This window comes from Anser cygnoides, chromosome 1 (assembly GCF_040182565.1).
Source record: "Anser cygnoides isolate HZ-2024a breed goose chromosome 1, Taihu_goose_T2T_genome, whole genome shotgun sequence".
In the NCBI taxonomy this organism is placed as follows: Eukaryota; Metazoa; Chordata; class Aves; order Anseriformes; family Anatidae; genus Anser; species Anser cygnoides.
The window spans coordinates 78,052,786-78,075,858 of NC_089873.1; the positions used below are offsets into that span (position 1 = coordinate 78,052,786).

Here is a 23,073-nt window from a genome sequence, read left to right on the forward strand (position 1 = left end):
AGCATGATCACAAAGCTTTTAGTATTTTTGAAATTGTTAAATAAGAAACAAATCTATAACACTAAGTACATAAAATACTATGTTGGAAAAATATGGAGAAAAGCTTTTCCACATTTTCTCAAATGATATATTTTCCTTCTTAGTTGTCATTTATTTTCAGAATAATTTTTTCTTATACAATATCTAGCAGACCAGTACTTACAGAAAAGACCTTTGCTCTTTAAGCATGGAATTAAAGTGAATTCACAAGTAAGCACAGAAACTCTAATTTTAAGTTTTATGCTTACTACATTTTTAAGTTTTAACTACATTAAATTTCTAAAGAAAAGGAAAGCGTGAAATAGGCAGTCTGTTATTAGGTTACCTCTGTACACTCTTTCCCCATAGTTAAAAAAATCCCCCAAATATTCATACTTTTTTTATAGGAGACTGATGACCAAAGGCATCGTTTTTTCCATTTTTACTGTAAATCCATCCACAAGGGATGAAACTTGAAAACTACATATATGAGGTAAATAAAGTCTTTAATACACCAAAAAACACAACCAGATAAAACAGCGTAAGGAAAAGAAACCCTGCCTTGTCTGTATACTAAGTGCTAGTGGAATAGTTACACAGGAGAACAAGTACTTGACTTCCAAAAACTGTCCTCAAGTTTTGTTAAATACATTTTTTAATGCAGTGAAGCAATAAATGTGAAGGAGCAACACGTGAAGCAACCCATGTCATGGCTTTCAGACTGATCATTTCTGATTATCTTACTGCTTTATGGATAGACTCATGAAAGCACTGTGTAACTCTTACTTTCTTCAACTTACCAGCTGCGAAATAAAACAAAACTTTTTCCTCCTTATCTCTTTAAAAATGCAAATTACTATTACTTTTTCTTTGAAGTATTTAGACATAATCAACTAGACAGAAAATAAATTTAGTAATCCAAGTCTGCTTCAGTTACATTCCTAGAGCAACTCAAACAACTAGTGAACCAAAGTGTTTTTCAGATTCACTCAGCCCCAGGAGGAATTCTTCACAGATTACTTTCCCAAGGTATAACTAGACAAAAAATGTTCTTGGGCCAGAGAGAAAGAGGAGTAATTAAATAAACCCCCAGTTATTTCTCCTCATCTCCAAGCTTCTCACATTTTATTATTACGCCACAAAACACCCAAGATTGGAATGGTCTTTGTCAAGGGGAATACAGCAAGACACTGGAATTTTGGCTTGAGTTGGATACAGATCTGGGGAACTTAATCGTTTCCTAACCCTGTGCTTCAGAAAGACTACTGCAGAGCTGCAGCTTAACATGTTGAACAGTACTGTAGCATTCTGAGAAAAAATAATGACATGCATTTTCTAGTAAGACAAACATTGACACCTGAAGTACCAATCTATCTTGATCTATCAGGCAGCACATTTGCCTTTAATGTACAATTAATTAATTCTTAGTAAAGAGCTTGTGTCTTAAGTTTGAAGTTTACCATTTAAGTACCAGTCTGCCAGTTTTAATCCAATACTGAAACTGCAATACATATACTTTTAGGAACAATCTTAAGTATTTAGGTAGATTAAGTTTAGAAAATTTCATAGATAGATTGTTACTACAAAAACAAAAAACAAAACGAAAACAAACATGCAGGTTTCAAAATAAAAAAAGAAATAAGAACAATAAAATGCTCATTAGAGAACAAATGAAAATCCAGTAAAAACCCAAAAAAACACCTGTTAACAAAAAGAAAATCTGACAACTTGTTTAACTTCTTAAGCACAATACCAATATCTAAGTTAATTCCACAAGCTCTCCAAAGTAGGCATGCTAGAGAGTAAAAACAACTATGTTGAAATAGTTTATCATTTGTAATCCACTGTAGAAGAAATAATTTTCTGTGGCATTTTGAAAATCAAATCATCATCATGATTTACCAAATGCTAGTTGATTCACTGTAGCCCACTACAGCATGACAACCCAATGCCTTGGCATGGGATTTTATTTCTTGTCTGATTTCTGCCCACCATGCATCTCGTGTTTCTGGTTCATCTGAAAGACAAAGCATAAATCAGTTCACTATTCTGCACTTTGTCAACATAAAGTTTCATGCAATTAATCTGTAAGTTTGAATTTTTTATGTTCAAGTGTTTTATCTGACAACTTTCTATTTCCTAGCTGTCACACTTCAAGTATTGAACAAACACCAACGGGACAGTTTCATTAATTTCTTTTTTTATTTTTATTTTTTTAAATCATCCATGGAACTGGTTCTGACAAGTTACTGTGTTCTTGTTGGTGTCCTTATGACAACCGACATCGACATATTGTAGACGTTGTTCCAATCTCTACCTACTCTAAGATCATACTGTCAGTTTCCAACAACATATGAGGAGAATGTAATTTGCAATAAAGCATCAAAGATCTTCTGTAATATGGAAAAACTACCAGTAGCAGTAATGAAACAGTATTTATAGTGATAATATTTTACATCAGTGTACATCTGACATCTTTAAAATAACCTGAACAGTTTTTCCTACTGCAATCAGAAGTCCTGTTCATCAGATTTTTTTAAATATTTGTTCAAGGTTATATCACCAGTCAAACACACAGTGTTCTGTGGCTCATTTCAGTACTTCTTAACTTACAGAAACCATACTTATTTGCAACTACTTCTAAATTAACAACATTAAGAAGTCCAAGATGTATGCTGACGTTCATCAATTTATTCATTTTTTGCTTCAGTATCCTGGTGACTGTACTTTTTTTTTTTCCAAAATGGATTCTTTATCTAATTACCTTATTGTCTTTGAAGTATATCTTAAAATACATCCTACCTGCTTTTCCTGAAAACTGTATTAAAAACGCAAAGAAGAGTGCTACTAGAGTAAGTCGTTCAGCACTAAGTTTCCGAGAACTAAAGTTCTCCTCCTGTGAACTTTTTACGTATAAGTCAACAGGTACAATAGCTTAAAACTGGAGTTTGTGAAGTGTTTCTTCTTTCAAAATGGCTTATGTGTACAAAATGAACTTAGTTAAAAACTATGGTAATCGTTCATACATAAAATAAGAGGAAAAACAGTAATAAACAGTAGGCACTCAGATGCTGCAAAGGGATCTGAACAGATGGATTCAGGTACATTTTCTGAAATCAACTCAATTTTGCATGGATACATCCAGCCCTTGAGATCTCCTTGCTAAATCATGATTTAAAATATTAATGCCAAAGTCTGAGATTCATTGGGAACCACTTTTGCACTTTGTTACTATTAGGAATGTTTCTAAGTATAGTGTATGATAATCACGTATCATACACTAAGTTCTCTGACAACATGCAAACAAAAATGGAAGATGTAGATATACAGATATTTTGAAATTTACTGAAGCAGAAGTGTTGTACAGCAATACGTATTCATCCATGAATTTACCTCAGCTTTTGATATGGAACTGGGCTTTCAGCTAAAATAAACTAATGAACATTTTCTAATAATTAAAAAAGCACAGAGGTTTGTATATTCAACCATATCTAACTTCAGATGTTAATGCTTGTGTACTCATAGCATTGTACTAAGAGCAGGCTTTGGTGTGCGGAATCAGGTTTATCCAAACTTAGCTTTAAGAACAAATAACTACATTGATGATTGTAGAAAACCCTCCTAAGAACTGAGACAGAAACATACACACCACAACACAAAACAGACTAAGGATTTTCATGAACTGTATCATGTTCCATTATAGGTGAGTTCACCTTCACCAGGTTTCAATATATTCCTAGCAGAATCTCTAGGCACTATACTTTGCTGTTCCTCAAAGCGAACCACTGTTGAAAGGACTTTTGCCGACTGGGAAAAATCAAATGTTATATAAAGGTTATATATACAGTAATCCTGACTCAGATGGCTGGGGTACTTGCTATCAAGGTCTCAAACTTTTCAGCTTTTAAGAGCTGAGAATCATGCAGAAGTAGCCCATCACATCAGAGCGCTGGAGTTCCCAAGCTCAGCTAGGTGAACAATTTGTGGTACACAAAGGAAAGCAGGAGATAAAAATGTTGTCTTTTGCACGTGCATCTCTGAGTCAGAACAGAGACTGTCCTTGTTGCCACCAGCTGATGGTAGTAGTGCTAGTGAACAGAGGAACTTTGGAAACCCATTTTAAGGCAAAATCTACAAGGTCCGATAAAACAGGGAGCTGCATGGAAGATGTGAGACCACAAGCAGATTCTGTAAACGTTGTCACTAACTCTTCATGGTGGAAGACACATGGATCTCAGGAGAAATTCTTCCTTCCCCATCCAATCACAGACAAGAAGTTTGCTTATTAATGTGTGTTTCTCTCTACAAGTGAAAGGTGTAAGTAGTAGGAAAAGTGGTATACTGACTATGCAAAACAATTCTTGCTCAGTTAGACTTGACCACAGGCTGGTGGCTACAATCATGGATGGAACAGCCACACAAATGTTTGCACTTCACAGAAAAACCTAAAATGGAGATGTAACAGGACTCTTGCAATCTTTTTCCAGACATAGAGACTTAAGCAAAGGAAAACTGTTTTTATTATATCATCTGTTTTCTCTTCACACCATTAGTTACCATTTGGCAAACACTGCTAATGACCTTCCTATGACAAAAAGTGCAAAGGAAATGATGTTATGACGAAGGAGTTGAAAGTGAGCAACAGGTGAAGCAACTACGGATGAACGGGGAAAGTGCTGTGGAATAAAGAATGAGATTACAAGCAAGATGACACCAAAAAAGAACGTGGTCTGACAGGAAGAACTGAAACAGAATGAAGTGTTGAAACAACAGATATGCTTAACAGGAACAGAAATGGCAGAGATAGAAGTGACGGGTCCCAAATTCTATTGCAAACATGTAAACTTTCCTCCACAACAAATTTATCATTTAAATCAAAGTTTAGAAACAAGTTCCTAAGAGTTAACACAATTTTCTCACCTAGTCTATCTACAAGAATGACTTATCATAATGGAAAACACATATTATTGTGAGGTTGCTCAACACTATGCCTTGCTCAGGTAACATTTAACCTTTACTGAGAATCTGTTCAACATCAGAATTAACAAAATTATATAACTACAGTAATATAATCCTATCATTTTCATTCTTATTAAAGATAATTTTCCAGCCATTGTCTTCAAATGTTCACAAGATCAGGCCCAATATCTTTCAAATAAAATCCAACAAATTGTGCAAGTTCAAAATTTATATTATAGTCATGCATAAATGCTTGTAAGCAGAGAACCCAGTCTCCTTTAAGACATTTAACTGAGTCACTATTTTTTTCACTTCCAGAGGTCAAATGTGAATCAGTATGTTTATATATTAATACTGTACATTCACACACAGTTTACATGAACTTACCTTTGAATATTAAAATACAAAATGATTGTCTACAATTAAGATCAAACACCATGACATTGCAGTAATAAATTGATACAAAACACTGAATGCAGTGCAATGTGTAGCATTCATATTCTTCTGACAAATATTTTCACAAGCAGCCTTTTTTTGACACGAGCCACACAATTTCACATGGGGATGCCACTGTAGCATTTACAAGTTTAGCAAAGCTAAGGATTTATATAAACAATTAGAGGAATTAGGGAAGCAGGATGGCATGTGTCCAGTACACTCCATAAGAGTGTCTGTTGCTGTTTTTTGCTATGGCAAAGCTTAAGAACTAAGGGTTTGCAAAGCAGATTCCGCAGACAGTAGCCAGAAACGGTGGGTATTTTGGCGCATGCTTGGATCAGGTGACAGTACAGACTGAAAACTATGGCAGCTCACTGAAATGGTTACAGAAAGTAATGGCCCTGGATTCTAGGTGGAAGCAAAAAGGCAAGCATACATAGCACTCAATCACAAGCTTTTCTAGCAAATCTATCAAGAGGTTTATAGCAAGGTTTATCTTAACTCCAAGCAAAAGAGTCTGCAAAAATTACACTGCTAATATACCCCTTTTATTGGAAACCAAAGACTGAATATTAAACCTACTTTCATTAATGTTTAAAAATTGGCATATTTATAACAAAGTGGAAGCAAACCCTACTCTTTCTGGAGTTGAAGACTTGAGAAACAATGCTGTGAACAGTACAGTACTCTATAAAAATTGTGCCAACTCCAACCTCCTTCAGTTGAAACCTTCCAAACTTACTTTATTAAACAGCTCCAGTAGTTACAAACATTGCGTTTATTTCGTGCCCCAGGTGTTCATTTGGGCAGTTCCAGAAGCCACCTATTTCTTGCCATCAAAATACAAGGTGGACTTCCATTAGACAGGATGTTGTCCTGTTAACAATACAGCCAACATCTTTCACCTGACATACTTGTTTCCTGCGAATCGGAAAACACCTGCATCTTTCCAAAGAGTTATTTCCTAGAGGTTCTCTTCAAGGCCTGTCAAGATTTAGCCAGAATCTGCACTAGGCAAGGTCCCTACAGATTTTTTAAAACTTGAAGAAAACCTAAGAAGAATGATTTCTGAATTACACAGATTGTACTCAAGAGTTACTGTATTAAAGCTGAATCCCTAGACATCCTGAGAAAATCACTCTGAAGTAGGAATTGTTATGGTTCATTTCAACCTATTATTATGATTAGTATTGAAATCTAGTCAACATTTAAATCTACCATGCAGGCATTCTGAAATGAGGAGGACAATCATACTATGGAAGTTTTAACAATCTACAAATGAGTCATTGTTCTGGCACCTCAAAAAATAGCAATGGAGACAACAAATTTAATCTTAGAGTCTTTCAGTAGGCAGAGCCATAATCCACACGTCCGTGAGCAGCGCCTCATTCTTAATAACCTCAAAAGTTGCAGGAACAGGCATAGTTACTGTGCTTTTATACTGCAAACTGAGCTTCCTTATCCCTTTATTCTAAATCCTTTTCTATTAAAACCTATTAGTCTGCTTATACAGGAGGGAGTGGGTTTTTTATTTGCTTGTTTTGTTTTCTGAGTGTGGGTTGGTTTTGTTGTTGAAAGAGTTCCCCCCCTTTTTTTTTTTTTAAAGAGACTCCTTTGTGTAGAAGCTCCCTGACCTACAAATCTAATTTGAACCTCTCTGGTTATCCCATAGATAATAGTATTTATCACCTCTTTAAAATATTTAACGGTAGGTGCACAAAAAGCCTCTTGTCAGTAAATTTTAAACATACAACTTGGGTAGCAAATAAGTAATCCTACAACACACCAAGACTAATCTACAACTTAAAGATTCTCAATGGCACTACAATACTTTTTCACCCTCTTTAAATTGCTCCTCATGTTTAAGACCAAAAGATGTGAAAATGAAAAACTGTTATTATGATATAGAAACCGAAGGAAATCGATTACTGTGATTTATCAAATAGAAACTAAGATAGACTAGAACAGCAAAAATCAGTGCATAAATGCCAAAGAGAAATGGTACACTTACTCCTACAGACAAAACATTCAGGCTAGAGAATAGCACTGTGAGTGCTTTCCTGCCAACCTATGAAATGAGGTCAGAAAGCACCTATCTCATTTTCAAGCCCAACCTGCTGAACGAGAAGAAAAGCAGGTATAAACGTTGATGTTGAGGAAGTTCTTCAATTATTGAAGATGCAGCATCAAGGATTAGAACCGCATCCACCCTTCATGCATTTACAGGATGCATTTACAGCTAGTATATCAGCTGGCTGATTGAACACAACCATTCATTTGCATGGCTAGTCTTCTATCAGGTTAGTCAGGCCAAGTGACTCACTCTGCAAGCACATGATCACCAGAAGACTGCAGGACCACATGGCAGAAATTGTGCAGAAAAGTAGGATCACTGCTTTTAGCGACAACTCACTGTTGGAGTGTTTAATACCAAGATACACCTCTAGATGAGGAAAAAACAGTGTTTCACTTACTTACATTCCCACAACTCCTTAAATTTTCTTATACTCCAAATTCCATGAAATCCCCCTACATCCTTGCTAGAACACTCGAGAACACTTTTCTTTTTCTTTCTTTTGTAAGAAAAAAAGAGAAGTTGCTTTAACTAGAAAACAGAATTAAGCATCTCTGTAATTCCTGTTTCTCTGATATGGGTGAATGTATTTGTAATTTAGAAAGGAATGTATAGCATTATGCTTCCATCCAGGAATTCTAAATGGATCAAGATGTTTTAATTGTCATACCCTAAAAAGCAATGATACAAATCATACTTCAGAAGTTTGGCACTTAGAATCCTGCCTTAACCTCAAAAGAGCTAACTCTCTCAGCCTTATGATCATAAGCAACCTCACATTCCTGACATCCCCAACACCAAGCCTTGAGACATTCCTAACACGTTCCTAATCTCAAACAAATAATCCTTGAATGGGTTAAACACTCAGATACCTGAAGATTAGCATCTTCTAGTCTCACGAATGACATCACAAAATACAAATATTTTATATAAACCAGTGCGTAACCTATGCTAATTCAACCTTGTAAATCTAAACAACATCCCACATAGAGAAAAGAGTAACTACTTGGATTTTCACAGTGAAAAAAGCCAAGCCCCCACTGTTCTACACTGTCTATCAGTCACGCACTGCAAATTATCTATGATTGGTATCAGAAATAAGCAAGCAAGAACCACTTGGACAGACCACAGCATAATTTAAACTTTCCTAGACATTGCACATAGTCTTTGAGGAAACAGTTTTCCATAACCTGGTTCAACCAAATCTGCTGAAAAATACTGCCAGCATTAACTACACATCCATGATGGTAACACAACCTTTTAACTCCTCCTTTAAATTGCATGTGGAGGTTTGATAGCAGTAACACAAGCTACAAAATAGCACCATTTAAAAAAAAAAATCTGTAATACCACCAACATGGCAGTAATAATTTGGTTTACAGTGAAAGAAAATCATCATGTGACAACTAAAATGAACTTACAAAACATGCTGCATTTGAAGATTTAAAAAATGTTGTTATATATACATATTAAAAATTAAACCTAAAATTAAACTATTATTAAGACAACAAAAAAAAAGATTCATCTTCACCGTATTTCCTTAGCACTATTGTATACTTCCTTAGTTGCCCAGACATAATGAAATGTTAAATACCAGAATTATTTTTGTCTCTTGAAAATTAGTGTGCCAGGCCTACGTCTGTCACTCTAGTTTTTAGTTATTATCTCAATCAGTCATTTTTCCTATAATGGTGAAGTCCTTATAACTGTGCATAAGGTTCTTCTGATAACAAAATGAATGGGATATTCAGTATGATATAGGAGTGTTTTAATTGTTCCTATTATAGTAACAATTGCAAAAGTCTGCCATTTTGACAAGCTGATAGGTAATAAAGAAACTACTTATTTCATCTCTTATCTGCTGCTCTGTCATTTAGGCACAATAAATACAGAGGACATTTTCAAATGATAGCAGTGAAGAGACTACTACCCAAAGCTGGAGATTACCTGAGCTCATTACTCAGCTGTAACAAGTCAAGGTTTTTTAAAACAAGGGTGTGTATTTTATAACTAGTATCGCTAACTGACCTACAGGTATGTTCTAAAGTTTTAAACAAGCCTCAACTATTTGGAACCTTAAAAAAAGCAAGAATATTATTGTATCTAACAGTCATTGAAAGAAAAAATATGGAGTTTCAAACAAAAACATTAATCTCTCAACAAAACAGCTGTTCACAGACAGGATTGCCGCTTTCTTGCTGACTGCCATGCAGACAATCTACCTCACTGTACAATTGCAGAAATAAGATGGCATTATTTGGCAGGAATACTGTCTCTGCATTTCCTACTCCTTGTTTACATTCCTCACGCTTTTATGCATTACATACACAGAACCTCTGCATACATTATTTCTATACACTCACAACCATTTATTTTTGTTTTGATTTTAAAGACAAGCTAGCAGAAGAACCATCTCTAAATTTCTACATCCAATGAGTCTTTCCTACAGTCACTTTTGGAGCAAGTTCAGGACCTCGAGACCACACTAACAGAGGCAAAAACTCAGAACTTACAAAAACCACTAAAAATATTTCTGCAAATAAAATCAGTAAAATGGCTTGGGTTGGAATAGACCTTAAAGACCATCTTGTTACAACCCCACCACCACCACCACGGGTAAGGACGCCACCCACTTGATAAGGCTGTCCAAAGCCCCATCCAACTTGGCCTTGAACACCTCTAGGGAGGCGGTATCCAAAGCTTCTCGGGGCAACCTGTTTCCAGTGCCTCACCACCCTCTGAGTGGAACATTTCCTCCTAACATCTAGTCTAAATCTCCTCTCTTTTAGTTTAAAACCATTCCTCCTTGTCCTATATCACTATCTGCCTGTGTAAAAAGTCAATCTCCATCATACTTGTAAGTCCTCTTAAAGTACCGGAAGGCTGCAATGAGGTCTCCCCGTAGGCTTCTCTTCTCCAAGCTGAACATCCCCAGCCCTCTCAGACGTTTTTCACGGGAGAGGTGCTTCAGCTCCCTGATCTTCACAGCCCTCCTGTGGACCCACTCTAACATGTCCACATCTTTATGGTGCTGGGGCCCCAGAGCTGGATGCAGCACTCCAAGTGCGGCCTCACAAGGGCAGAGTAGAGGGGACCCAGAGGGGACCCACTCCCTCGCCTGCAGGCAAACTTCTGTTGATGCAGCCCAGGATACAGTTGGCCTTCTAGGCTGCAAGTGCACACTAAAAGATCAAAGACAAATTCTACATTCTGACAATGATCAGCCTTTGTTCAGTTATGTTGAATCTACTCAAAACTCTCTAAATGAAAAATAACACACAATCCCAAAGAAAATTATTTCATTAATTTAAGGGTAATTAAGGGTATACCTACGTCAAAAGAGTATTCAAAAACCATCCACGTTAACTATAAAAATATTTGGAATTACTCACTCCTTTGAAATGTTTGCAAAAAAGTAGAGGAAAGTAATACTAAAAAACATCATATACTAATAGACATACTAATAAACTGTGAAAAGCTAAAGATCCATTCAGGTACCATGTAGTTTTTACTACTTCCTCCCCCTGTTCAGAAAACCTTCCGACATCTGCCTTACCCATTATTATATCAACACACGTAAGTCAATCTGGAGATTCTTCTGGAAACAGCTAGAGGTCAAGCTGAAAATTCTGCCTTGCCTGCTGGTTCTGAACAATAGCCATATTACACACTAACAGAAACATTCTGACATTTTCTACTGCATTCTTTCAAGTATGCCACATTTACATCCCAGAAAGCAACAGTATGAAATGTAATTTGCACATTCACCATATGTTTGTATTTCTGTAAAGAAAAGCATTCCATTTCAGAACCAAAAATGTTTTCAAAGCTTTCCTCTTACATTTCCCCACACACAAAACTAGCATTCTGGAGAATTTCACACTCCAACAACAAGTCTGGAATAACACACAAAGCACTCAAGAGATCCTTGGGAATTTTATTAAACATCTTTTCTCCTTCCATGTTTCTGACTACTGGAGCCAAAGAAGCACTATTGGAGCAGCTCCCTGAATGAGGAGGTTAAAAATGGAATTATTTAAGCACACCGTATACGTTAGTCTATGAAACAGTTGTATGCAAGAAGGGTCTCTATTCAACTAGTTCCTCTTACTTGCTAAGAAACTTTCCTTCTCTACATTTAACTTTAATGAGAAAGTAACAAAGTCTTGTGGACCCAGGTTTCCTTCCACATTTTTATATTTACAGTGTATCATCAGCACCCTTTTCCAGTGACAGCAATTCACAGGATTTTTTCCTTTGCATTATGTGCCCTCTTTTCTAAGAATTTGTGCCCTTACCTCTCTACTTTTACTTTGCAGGTTCATCTTGATCATCATCTTTTCATCTCTTTACAAACATTTAAACAATTATGTCATTGAACTATATACAATTCCCAGATGTTTAAGTATCATCCAACAATCAGCCTTTACTTCCACGTTTGATTTTCAAGCATTCTCAAATCTCTGCAACTTTTTACCACCATCAGATACTGTTGTACCTTACACAAAAAAGCCCCATTTAAAAAGTAAAAAGAATAAAAATAAAAAAGGAATATCCTTCCATATTCTTTAGTGTCTGTACACAAGTTACATGACAAGCTTAAATGAAGTCTGAACACTTTCAAAAAGGAAAATAATTTTAGCCTACTTATGGTTGTTGGTTGCATTCTTGCTGACAGGAATGCAATGTAAACATGTAGTAATGTTTTCCTTAATCTGTATTAAAAAAAACAACACAACTCTTTGCTCTCCTTCAGGCCAAGTATTAGCAAGCAACAACAGAGCCGGCAAGCGTAGCTCTAGAAGGGGGAGATGAACAGAAATCTCCTGCAGTGATTTCTCAATAGTAGCAGATTTACACAGCACATTCTTTATTTCAATCTAAGACAGGATTAATGCATGTAATCTAAACTCTACTACAAAACTCATTATCCATTGTACATATAGATTCATAACAGCTGGAAAAGACTTCCAACCATCCTCCTAGCACCGATACGACCCACTAAACCATGTCCCTAACCACCATGTCCAACCTTGATATATAACACTTGATCTACTGCCTTTTTCCTCTCTTCTTGCTCAGCAACACACCAACGGATGAAAAGAAAACGTACTTCCAGGAATATGAGGCATGACCGGCTCAGTCCCTGACCAGTAAGATAAATCAAGACTGCTAGCAGAGCACTGCTGATCCATGTTCAAGGTAACAGAAATGCAGACAGTTCTTAAGAGAGGTATTAACTCTAAAATTAGACTTTAATTTAGGCCTCTCTAATCCAAAATTTTTGTATAACCACCACCTCAAGGTATAAAATGCACGTAACAGCCATATGCCTTCTCTTTCCTGTTATCTCTAAACAATTTAGACTACTGTTTTGGATAATTCATCAAGAAATGAATTCGAGACTAGCTTTTCCTTAGCTTCAAAGGCTTACATTTCTGGATCACTTTCTAGCCTAGCTTAATATATATATTAGCGTCTGTACACAACTCAGTTACTCCATTATTCTCATAAGTTTTTCCATCGTAACATCCTCCTAAACACTATATCAAAGAAGCAACAATTAATTCAAACTTTTCAAGGTAGCATAAAAGATGTGAAATTTCTACACCTTTAAACACCTTAGATTAGGCCATGATACACCAATTATAAATCTGGAAATTCCATAACATTATTTGCATATGGAAATTAAAATTCAATTTAAAAGACCGTTTGAGAACAGACAAATTTAAAAAATGAACTCTCAATTCTAATTTTCCAGGACGCGTTATGTGGCAAGGAACAAGGACACAAAAAAAAAGCTGTTTCACATACTAACTGTAATTGCACTGTTTGTAAGATGAAAAATGTATACAGATAGTTTAAACCAAAGTTTAAAGTATGACTGTAGATAATTTTCAAAGGCATGTGATATACATACTGCAACAGCGCAGTAACAGCAAGGCAGGTTTGATTCGGGGTGGGGGAGGGCGGGGGGGACAGGGAACAGAGGTCAGCTTTCTACCCTTTTACTGTGTCAGCTTTAAAAACTTTACTATTTGGCAAGCTCTGCTGACTTGATACTACATATAGAGAAGTTATGCCTCTGCTTCTTCCAAAGTATTTTGTTTCCAGAGAAACAGTGGGGGAATCATCTTCATTTCTTGCCAGAAGAGGCCAGTACTCTATACAGCTTTTATGCAAACTGTACCATCAGCTCTTCCATTTTCTCTGCAGCTGTACACATTTTGATCCCTAAAACTGCAGGTAAAAAAAAAAAAAAATAGAACATTGGGGCTTTTTCCACATTAAGTTTTGAAGTGATTTTAGAAATTCAAATAATTACGTTGTAAGACCTGCAAGCTAAATGCATTTTACAATACAGGAATTATGAACCAACAAATTCTGGACTACATACAATTCTCTTTAAGCAGCTTGTCCTCTTAGTAAATTTTGTCTATTTCTCATTCACTCAGTCTATTTATCTCTAAAATTTACAATAAACATATTCATTGATTTCCTGAAACAAACAGAAGTACAGCCATTGTTGAAGAAAGCACAAGCCCATGCAAAAAGAAGTCACACCTGACATGATTCCCACTATATAAATCAGAACCTGAACCTGTTCTCTTTCCCTAACTTACTTGTTTTCCAAACACTTTGCTGAAAGCTACTGAGAACATGAGTATTCAGCTTTTCAGATATTATTATAATCTTAGTAATGCTATTTTATACTAAAACAATGTTTTGCAATTTTAAAGAAAGCCTTTAACAACATTAACAAGTAATACATTGAGGCATTTGATGGTTAAACAGATTTAAATTTGAAGCATTAACCTAATGAATATCCTACAGCATTTCTAAGAACTTCACTGAGCTGCCATAATTTCTGTCAGCGTATGTAGTACCAAATGACTAGTAAAATACCTGAATTGAAACTATTCCAGTCTAGCAGTTTGTATGATCTTGTGTTACCCATAATTCCGACAAAGGCTGAGTTCAAAACAGCAAATTAGTAGATCAGTTATAGGAGCAGAATAGTGAAAAAAAAACTACCAACAAGAACACAATTGACAACACCACTCCACAGGAACTGGAAAGACACAGACAGCAGAGTTAATAAGAGGCTGAAATAGAAAGGGAAAAGGAGCATGCTATAGCAATCTAGCACTAGGCGTGATCAAAGTGTACAGCATATAGCAATTATTGTGTAATCATTATGTTCTCAAACAACCTCTCTTATTGTTCTTTCCTCTTCTATATTTTCCTGCATATTTACTTGACAGCTTATGCAACTCCTTTAATACTTTACATACTTGATTCAAATGCTTAGTATGACCATCACTGCATAAGATTTTTTTTCCTTACTTCTTCACCTTCCCCTCCGTTGCCATGTCCCTTCATTCTCCTTTTTCAGTTTTCATTGTTTTGAAATACAATGAGTTTGAAGTATCATGCATCTTACATTCACTTGTCAGGAGCAATCTATAAATCCCACAAAAAACTGCAAAATGTTACTTAGTTGTGCAGATATGCATCTCTACTTCTATTATTTCTCATCCTGCTTTCACTCAGTAGGCAAAAAATAAGAGTACATAACGGAAGATATCATTTTGGAAAACTCCTGACCGTAAACAATTTTTTTCCATTTTGTCTTAAATTTATCACATAGTAAATTTCATAAGTGATCTGTATTACATGTGTCAAAAATACAGAAGTCTATGACAACTTTGTGGCAAAAAGGGCACGTAAATTATATGTTGATATTTATCTTAATCTCCTCTCCATTTTTATAAATAGCACCTTAAAAAGAAGAAAAAAGAACAGTAGTATGTACTCAGATGCTTTAAAAAACCCTAACGTAGTTTTCTTGAATACAAATTAAGTCTGTGATTTTATTTCATATTGTCAGTTTACTGCAGTAACAATCTACCTGCTTCAAGAATTACTTGCCTTAGAGGAAAGAACAGGAAAAAGATTTATTTTTTTTAAAGATGCATTTGCACAAACTTTGTTTTATTACTCCTGGCCAGTGCATGCAAAACCACTATAGGTGCTATTTTTGTCTCTCATCTGTCCGGATTTTAAATGCACTTGTTAACTCCAGCTTTTTAAATAGTGTCTCTGCTTGTCTCAGTGAATATAACAGAGTCAGCAGCCACTTAATTCTGATTTCAGAACTAGGACATGCAAAATACACTTTCTGTTATTGGAGTTCCCTTGTAAATATTAAATAAAAATATTAAACGACTGTTATGTATATGTTTTTAAGTAAGAACAGAAACTACACTGTAAACGTTTTATCAACTGAGGTTAAAAAAACACATAATGAGCTAAACTGTTGCAATTAGTTCTTAAGAAGTGCAAGGAGCTGAAAGTTAGAAAACACTTCAAGCATTTAATCTGATTTCTGTTTGAATGGACAACTGTTTTAATATTTGGAAGTAGACAAAAAATAATTAAACCCTCAATAATTCAGAGACAGTTCTTGGTGAAGTTACTGGATTCAAGTACTTTATAATTTCATTAACTTGCTAAGAGATTTCTCACTGAAGACATACCCTCTGAACGACTATTATTGTTCACGCTTAAATTATTGCTTTTATTATACACTGTTAGAAGAGATCTGCATCTATTATAATATTGGTATTCTATAAAGTTTCAAAGATTATAAGTATTGCAATTGGACTTGGGCAAGATTTGTGTCAACATACCAGGATTGTGAATGCGATCCAAGAGCTTCACAGAACGTGCACTGACAACACCACCAACATGGACAAGGAAGCCTGGTGGAAAGGCCGTCAAGGTAAAAAACGGAAATTCCTGTTATGAGTAAAAATAAAATAAAACATATCAAATGACTGCTTATCAACCAATACTGGTTGCACAATAAACATGCAGTGAACTGGTAATTCCTCTGGAATACAAGCAAAGCAGTTACATTGGGCCAAACATACCTTCAGGCTTACTAAGCACTGTGTAACCATTCATCTTCATATACCAATAGTATAGTAAAAGTAGAGAGATTCTAAAAATGTAAAAATACTTTTCCCCCATAGATCTGCATCCCAAAATAGCATTAATTAATGATCAAAACTTCATATATTTGTGTTATTGGTTAACTTTTGGGAGGCAGCAGAACACCATAATTTTACTCTTATTAGCTGATAAAAAATAAAGGAATACTTTCCTCCAAATTCTAGGGTTTATTGTTACATCTGAATGCAGTTTGATCCTGAAGCACAGTGTAAAGCTAATTGTAATTTTGCAAGAATGATGAATGTCTCATAAATATAGCATAGAATAAAGCGTAAGTCTTTGAAGTACAACTAAGTTCTTAAAAAAAAAAAGAAATTCAATTCCACTTTCATTTACATAGGTGGGTTTTACCAATTCATAAATAAAATGAGGCATTAAGTTTCGGCAATTGTTTGAGAACAGTTATACACGAGGCCAGGTAAGAAGTAACAGTTTTTCATGACATACATGACAGAAAATAAATCTTTCATACTCAGGGGAGGTGAATCCCCAAATCGGAATATTTTCTAAAGAGATACTCTATGCAATATCTATTATATATATTATAGCGTATGTATGGGGGAAAGGTGACAGATTAATATTCAGCAATTCTAAATGCAGATGCAAAAAAAAAAAAAAGAAAAATCGTGCAATCATGGTTTGTGTAGTCACGATGAATGGTTAAATGGAAAAAATAAACACCGTCATTCTATATGAGAAAAAGTACAGGATAGATTCCCTTCTCACAGACTTGAAGCACTTGCAACAGTACAGTGCAACTGAGCCTCTACCTAAATAGTGTACATGCTGCAGATTAAATGAAGATCATGGTTCTTCCAGCAATACACGGCATGAAAAATCCTCTTAAGCAAAAGCCCAATGTAGATTAAAAATGAACACTTCAGGATTATTACCACCCATACAAAGGTTATTTAAACTCTTACAACTCTTAAAAGATCCTACAAACTCCTATTTTTCTGGATTTTCAATTATTTTAGAGAATTTCAAAACTGAGACAAACTTTGTAATCAGTAATAACAATAGTATCAACAATCATAAGCAAATAAAAAAAATACTGCATGCGCATTTTATGAAGCAATTAAAAGTAGGAATATTTCACCACAGGACTCTGCAAAGCTGCTTGGCTAATTTTCTTCAGGAGCATCAGTGGATCTCTAAAGAGGGCTAGAGAAAAGATTCCACCAGATGGTTGCACCAAAGCACAAAGTGCTTTGCAGGTCACCAGAGCAGCCAGAAAACCCTGACTACAACACAATCTAGACTCCTTTTCTGTACTGTTTTCATGCCAAGAAAAGGAAAAATTCCAGTACAGCAAGACTTTGTCAGAACTGTTTCATTTTTGCTTGCTACATCAACTGTTCAGTGATTCACAAGTACAGCGATAATATTTTTTTCCATTTAATTCTATGGCACCTATTCTGCATAACTTAAATATATCCTAGATTTGTTTTGTCCCCTGAATATAGTTATCCTGCATTTGTAACATTAAGAATTAATAGCTAGCTTTCCCAGAACTACAGAAATAATTTTTAAAATTTTAATGCATGCCATTTATATGAAGTTCCATTCTATACTACATTTATGTTTTATACATACATATATTCATACTTACAGCACACTTAAAGTGAACGTTTTTACTCCACACTCTAAAATACAAACCAATGCTTTTGTAGAGATTCAGAAGTTACTTTAAATTTGTGATTTAGTTTCATAAGGCTTTATAGTGCAAGTAATTTTAACACATTGAGATTTCCAGTTTGCCTGATTTTCCACTTCACAAACTAGGAATAAAACTTTAAAATAATAACATGGCTTTGTCTCAATCAATACAGTCAGGTATATCAATAACTGGAAGTCTATGTTATGATATATGCTAAAATTAGACCTGTATCTGATCGGTTAATTTCAGCCACAAACAAATCTACACAACTGAATCACTGAACTATTCCAACATATTCTTACTCCATTAACGTGTCTCAAACCTTTCTGACACAGAATGCTGTCACTTAGTATGACAGCCTTTTTTTTTTTCTCCCCAAGCTTAAGGGTTTTGGTTTTATTATTATCGTATTACTCAAATACAAGATTCAGCCTCAACTTCATGTGGTAGTCTGTAATATTTCAACACTTTAAAGCTATACTCATTGCATGGAAAACAGACTCCCTAAGAAACAGTTGCAGTACTTGCGTATTAGAGATTTCCTCTATTCCTACACTTTGCAAGGGACTACCTTTAAAACATGGTGGCACAAACACAGCATCTTCTTGTGTGAGAGAAGACACCCTGACTTTGATTTTCCAATCTACAACTGAACACAGTCAATCATGTTATCAATACTAATTGGTAAATTAGAAGTTGGACGCTATGATCCTTGTAGGTCCCTTCCAAATCAGGACATGATTCTAATTTGCTATGTCACTTCAGTTACTGATTGCATAGTCTCTGAAAGATGTCACTGATCTCATCCTTGCAACTACACAGAGATTTTATAGCCAGAGAAAGTTTGGAGAAAGTTTGTTAAGGCTACAATAAAGTTAATGTAATGTTTAATACAGTGTTTTAAAATGCTTGTGTGTATGCATACATGTATTGCTAGTATTTTAGCTGCATTTTACATACATTACACACAAAATGATGAAAAAGCACATGGAACAAGGCTACATAGACACATCTTTCGGTGTTAGTGCCACAGAAGCAGATATCAGATTTCCTTCCAGCCTTTCACTCATTCCCAACACTGTACCACTCCCTCAGATAATGCTAGTAATGCTGGTATTTTCATAGAGCTTTGTCAGCTGAGCCACAGTATACGGATCTGATCCATATTCAAATACTGTTAATTTCCTGCTTCAATTATTCTTATTCTATGTAAATAAATGTGCCTTCTCATGAAGTCCCCAAACGATCTTATACTTTGTATTTCAACTGAACTGAGGGGATGGCCTAGATAGTAGTAACAAGTCGCTGGAAAGAAAAGTTGCTCAAGTCAGCATTGCAGCCAGCAGAATCACACAGAGAACTGCATTCTAGCAACAGTTATCTAGCAGTGCTCTTGGCAAATGAAGATCGGTGGATCTCTGTTTTGTAAAGGCGGCAGTAAAGATCTCTCAAGCACTTGCAGAATGCAATATGGAGGAGTAACAGCATTTGTCCAAGTTGGAGTCAACACAGATACAAATTACAATCAAGAGCAGCACTTGATTGTTTCCGTGAAAACACAGGTAAATTTTTGCCTGCTGACAGAAATACAGCATATACATTTCCAGATAAAAGTACACATATAAAAGTACACAGATAACTGTGCTATAGTTACAACTGCTATCAACAGGCACCCTGTGAATTGTTAAAAATACATTAATATAAAATATAACATGTATATGAGTTTTCCATGGCAGGTGGATTTTCCCAGAAGAAACAGTAACAATAAGATTACTCTTCTAGCAAAATCTGTTCTGGTTTGCAGTTAGGTTATTTAAGTGACAGACTAAAAACACACTGATTAAAAAAACTGAGAAGATACCCAGTTAAATGAATTGTTTCTAATGTTTAGCATTGCCATATACCTAAATAATTATAGCTAAGATTCAAAAGAATTTAACTAGATATCTAATACATGTGGAAAGGTAACACACATCGATTTTAGACTTTACCTTACATGCTACCTTAACTAATCCAGACAGGTAACTAGAATGCACTCTATTTGTAATATTGAAACAGACAAAAAAAAACTCTTATGAATGCCAAAGACATGGAGCTAAATGTCTTTCCCCATCCCTGTTATTAACTTCTAGTTGAATATCTGAAAGAGAGTTAACTGCAGCAAAACCAATTCCAACCCGAAATTTTCAGAAAGACAACAGGAACACAATTTTTTTTTTATATCAATTAAGAGTCTGTATGCTTTGCTACATCACGATCATCTTATCATTAAGAAGAGATTCAACATATTTCTATTCGATTTTACGGTATTTTTTCCACTAGTCAATGTACAGGTCTTATCAAAACAATTCACAAATCATTCAAATTCTAAAGACATGTTATCTGTCCTTATTTTGTATTTTTAATTACTTTTAAAAAGTTTCCTAAAGAAATAACAGATAAGCCATGAAATATCTATAATGCTAGCTGAAAAAGGTAAAATAAAAAGATCTTTTTTAAGGTTTTTTTCTCCTCTAAAACATTAAAAGCAGAGCCATGGATTTGTATTTAAGGAGAAATTATAACTGAAAATGTATCAGCATGCAAAATATAAAATTAAACCAAAATATACCAACCTGATAAATACTTAAACAAAAAACAAAAGAAAAATCCTGCATAAACAAGATTCCAAAAGAAATCTGCAGAAACCTCACAAAGAAGAAAATCAAAAGATTCCAAATTATTATTCAGAGATCTTCAATACCAAAAAAAATAAAAATAAGAAAAAAAAAAAAGGGAAAAAGCCTACAGTAAGAGTCACACAATGTTTGGAACATACCCAGCCTTCTACAGAACCTATGAGGCATGTATCCTCCTTAGCAATGAACAAACACAATAAAATAAGAGCAGAAGAAAATCATCCACTTTAACTTCAAAATAATAACTATTCACTTCTGTTTTACAGATGTAGCTGATATTGTTTTCAACAAAGGTACATAAGTTCTACATAAAGTAAGCTCAGATAATCAAAAAAGTTAAATACAGAATTTTTCTCTCTTGACAGGAGAAGATTCGCATTTATTCCCTCTGGAAGACACCTTGCACTGTTAATAACACAACAGTTTGATAAGAGCAGTATAAAAAAATAAAAGTAGCAAGCGGTTTTTTTTTAATTAAAAAATTAAAACCTACTATTTTTATACTGCTGTATATTCACAATATACTGACAGCATAGTAACACGTGGTATTTTTAGCTTCCCTACAGAGATTCCTTCTCAAAGCCTGTAAACATACGAAGACCTTTTATTGTTTGGGAAATGAAATTTAGGTTACCATCTTATAAAGGCTACATGCATACCATTTCATGGGGCAGTAGAAACAATGCTAAAACTCATGTGAAACACAACTTTTCTTTTTTTCCCTCAAAAACCAAAAAAGTTATTCTTAGTTATAAATGGGATTTTCTCACCTTGTTTGAAACTATTTCAATGTTTGAAAGTTATGGCTTCTATAAAAATTTAACTAAATACATGACAGTAAAGTATTAAAATGACACATGCATCAGTAATTTAGTAAATATCAGTAACATTTGCATGGTGAACCTTTCTGTAATACCTTAAACAATAATCTCAGTTGAGTGTAATTGCTACATATACACACACATTATGTTTATTTGTCCTACTCTTAATGCTTTAGTAATAGTATTAGGAATTCAGTGTGTTGTTTTGTTTGGACTAAAAAGGCTATTAAACATCTCAACATCTACACTAAGTTTTCTCAAACATAAAAATTAAATATGCATACTTTTAAACAGAAAGAGGAAACATTTAACCTCTTACAAGCTAAATTTTCAGGTTAGTAGATCAGAAATGGTAAGTATAAAATGCCTTACCCTTTTGTTCCAGAAAGCTGACTGAGTCTTTGCTGTCTTAAACAAGAGTTTTAAATGGCCCCCCTTCTTTCCAGCACTCCACACTTGCCCATTCCTGAAGAGTACCAGTACAAATTGAGCATTCAATAGAAACATTCAAGAAAACATAATATTATCATTTATAGTAGCTATGAAAACTTTGATTTAAAATTATATAAAAGTCATTGAAAAATAGACGAAATTATCCCCTTAAATTTTCAGGGTGGAAAAAAACACTGAGTATCACAGTTAACGTGTTTTGGGTGAAAGCAGTAGGGTAAGGGAGTGAAGTTGGGGAATTTCTTTCGTTGTTTGCTTAAGTGACTAGCAGCACCTTTTAAGCATTACAGATTTGGATAAAAAAACCTCCTGTGATCTCAGAAGATATCTTTTCCTCATGTCCTGAAATTCTAAAAGTGCCTTCTAAAATAGAAAGTAGATCTTAGACCTGGGCTTGCAGTGTCTTTTCCATTTGGAAAAAAGCTTTTTTTTTTTTTTTTTTCCCTTTCCTCAACTGTCACTACTGGCAGTTATGTACTGGTAATTTCAATAAAATACCTACCTACCTTCTGTGCTTTCACAGGAAGTTTCTACATGGTAACTCAGTTTCAATCCTTATATAAAAGGGCTGCAAAGTCACCATGAATTCCACACTGTCAAACAATTCCTCTCTGCTAGATTCCTCTATAGGTAAGAGATGTGTGGGGCTTTGCATCTGTAAGTTTAAAAAAAAAAAAATCTGCCTTTCCAATAGTTTCAAGGGAATAACTCAAATCACCTTTCCTAATCCACTTGGGAGGGAGACGGCATACACTTAATATCAGGCAGTAGCTATGATATTGTACATGAGTGTGAACTAAAAAGAAAAATTTGGTAAAAAGGCAAATGTGCAAATCCTTTGAATCCTGAAATGGATAAAACTTTCTGAAAAACACAGTAATTATTTTAACAATTATACTTATGGAATATTCACTCTATCTGATTCCACTCAGATAAGCTAAGGAATAATGTGCGTTC

General features: G+C 34.8%; 1 protein-coding gene across 1 annotated transcript in view; it reads right to left on the bottom strand.

Moving 5' to 3' along the window:
* C2CD5 (C2 calcium dependent domain containing 5) overlaps positions 1–23,073 on the bottom strand; it is a 68,992-nt gene that overhangs the window by 27,190 nt on the left and 18,729 nt on the right. Inside the window, 3 exon segments of the mRNA XM_067000745.1 lie at positions 1,921–2,035; positions 16,183–16,291; positions 22,039–22,121. Coding sequence (XP_066856846.1) covers positions 1,921–2,035; positions 16,183–16,291; positions 22,039–22,121 — 307 coding nt within the window.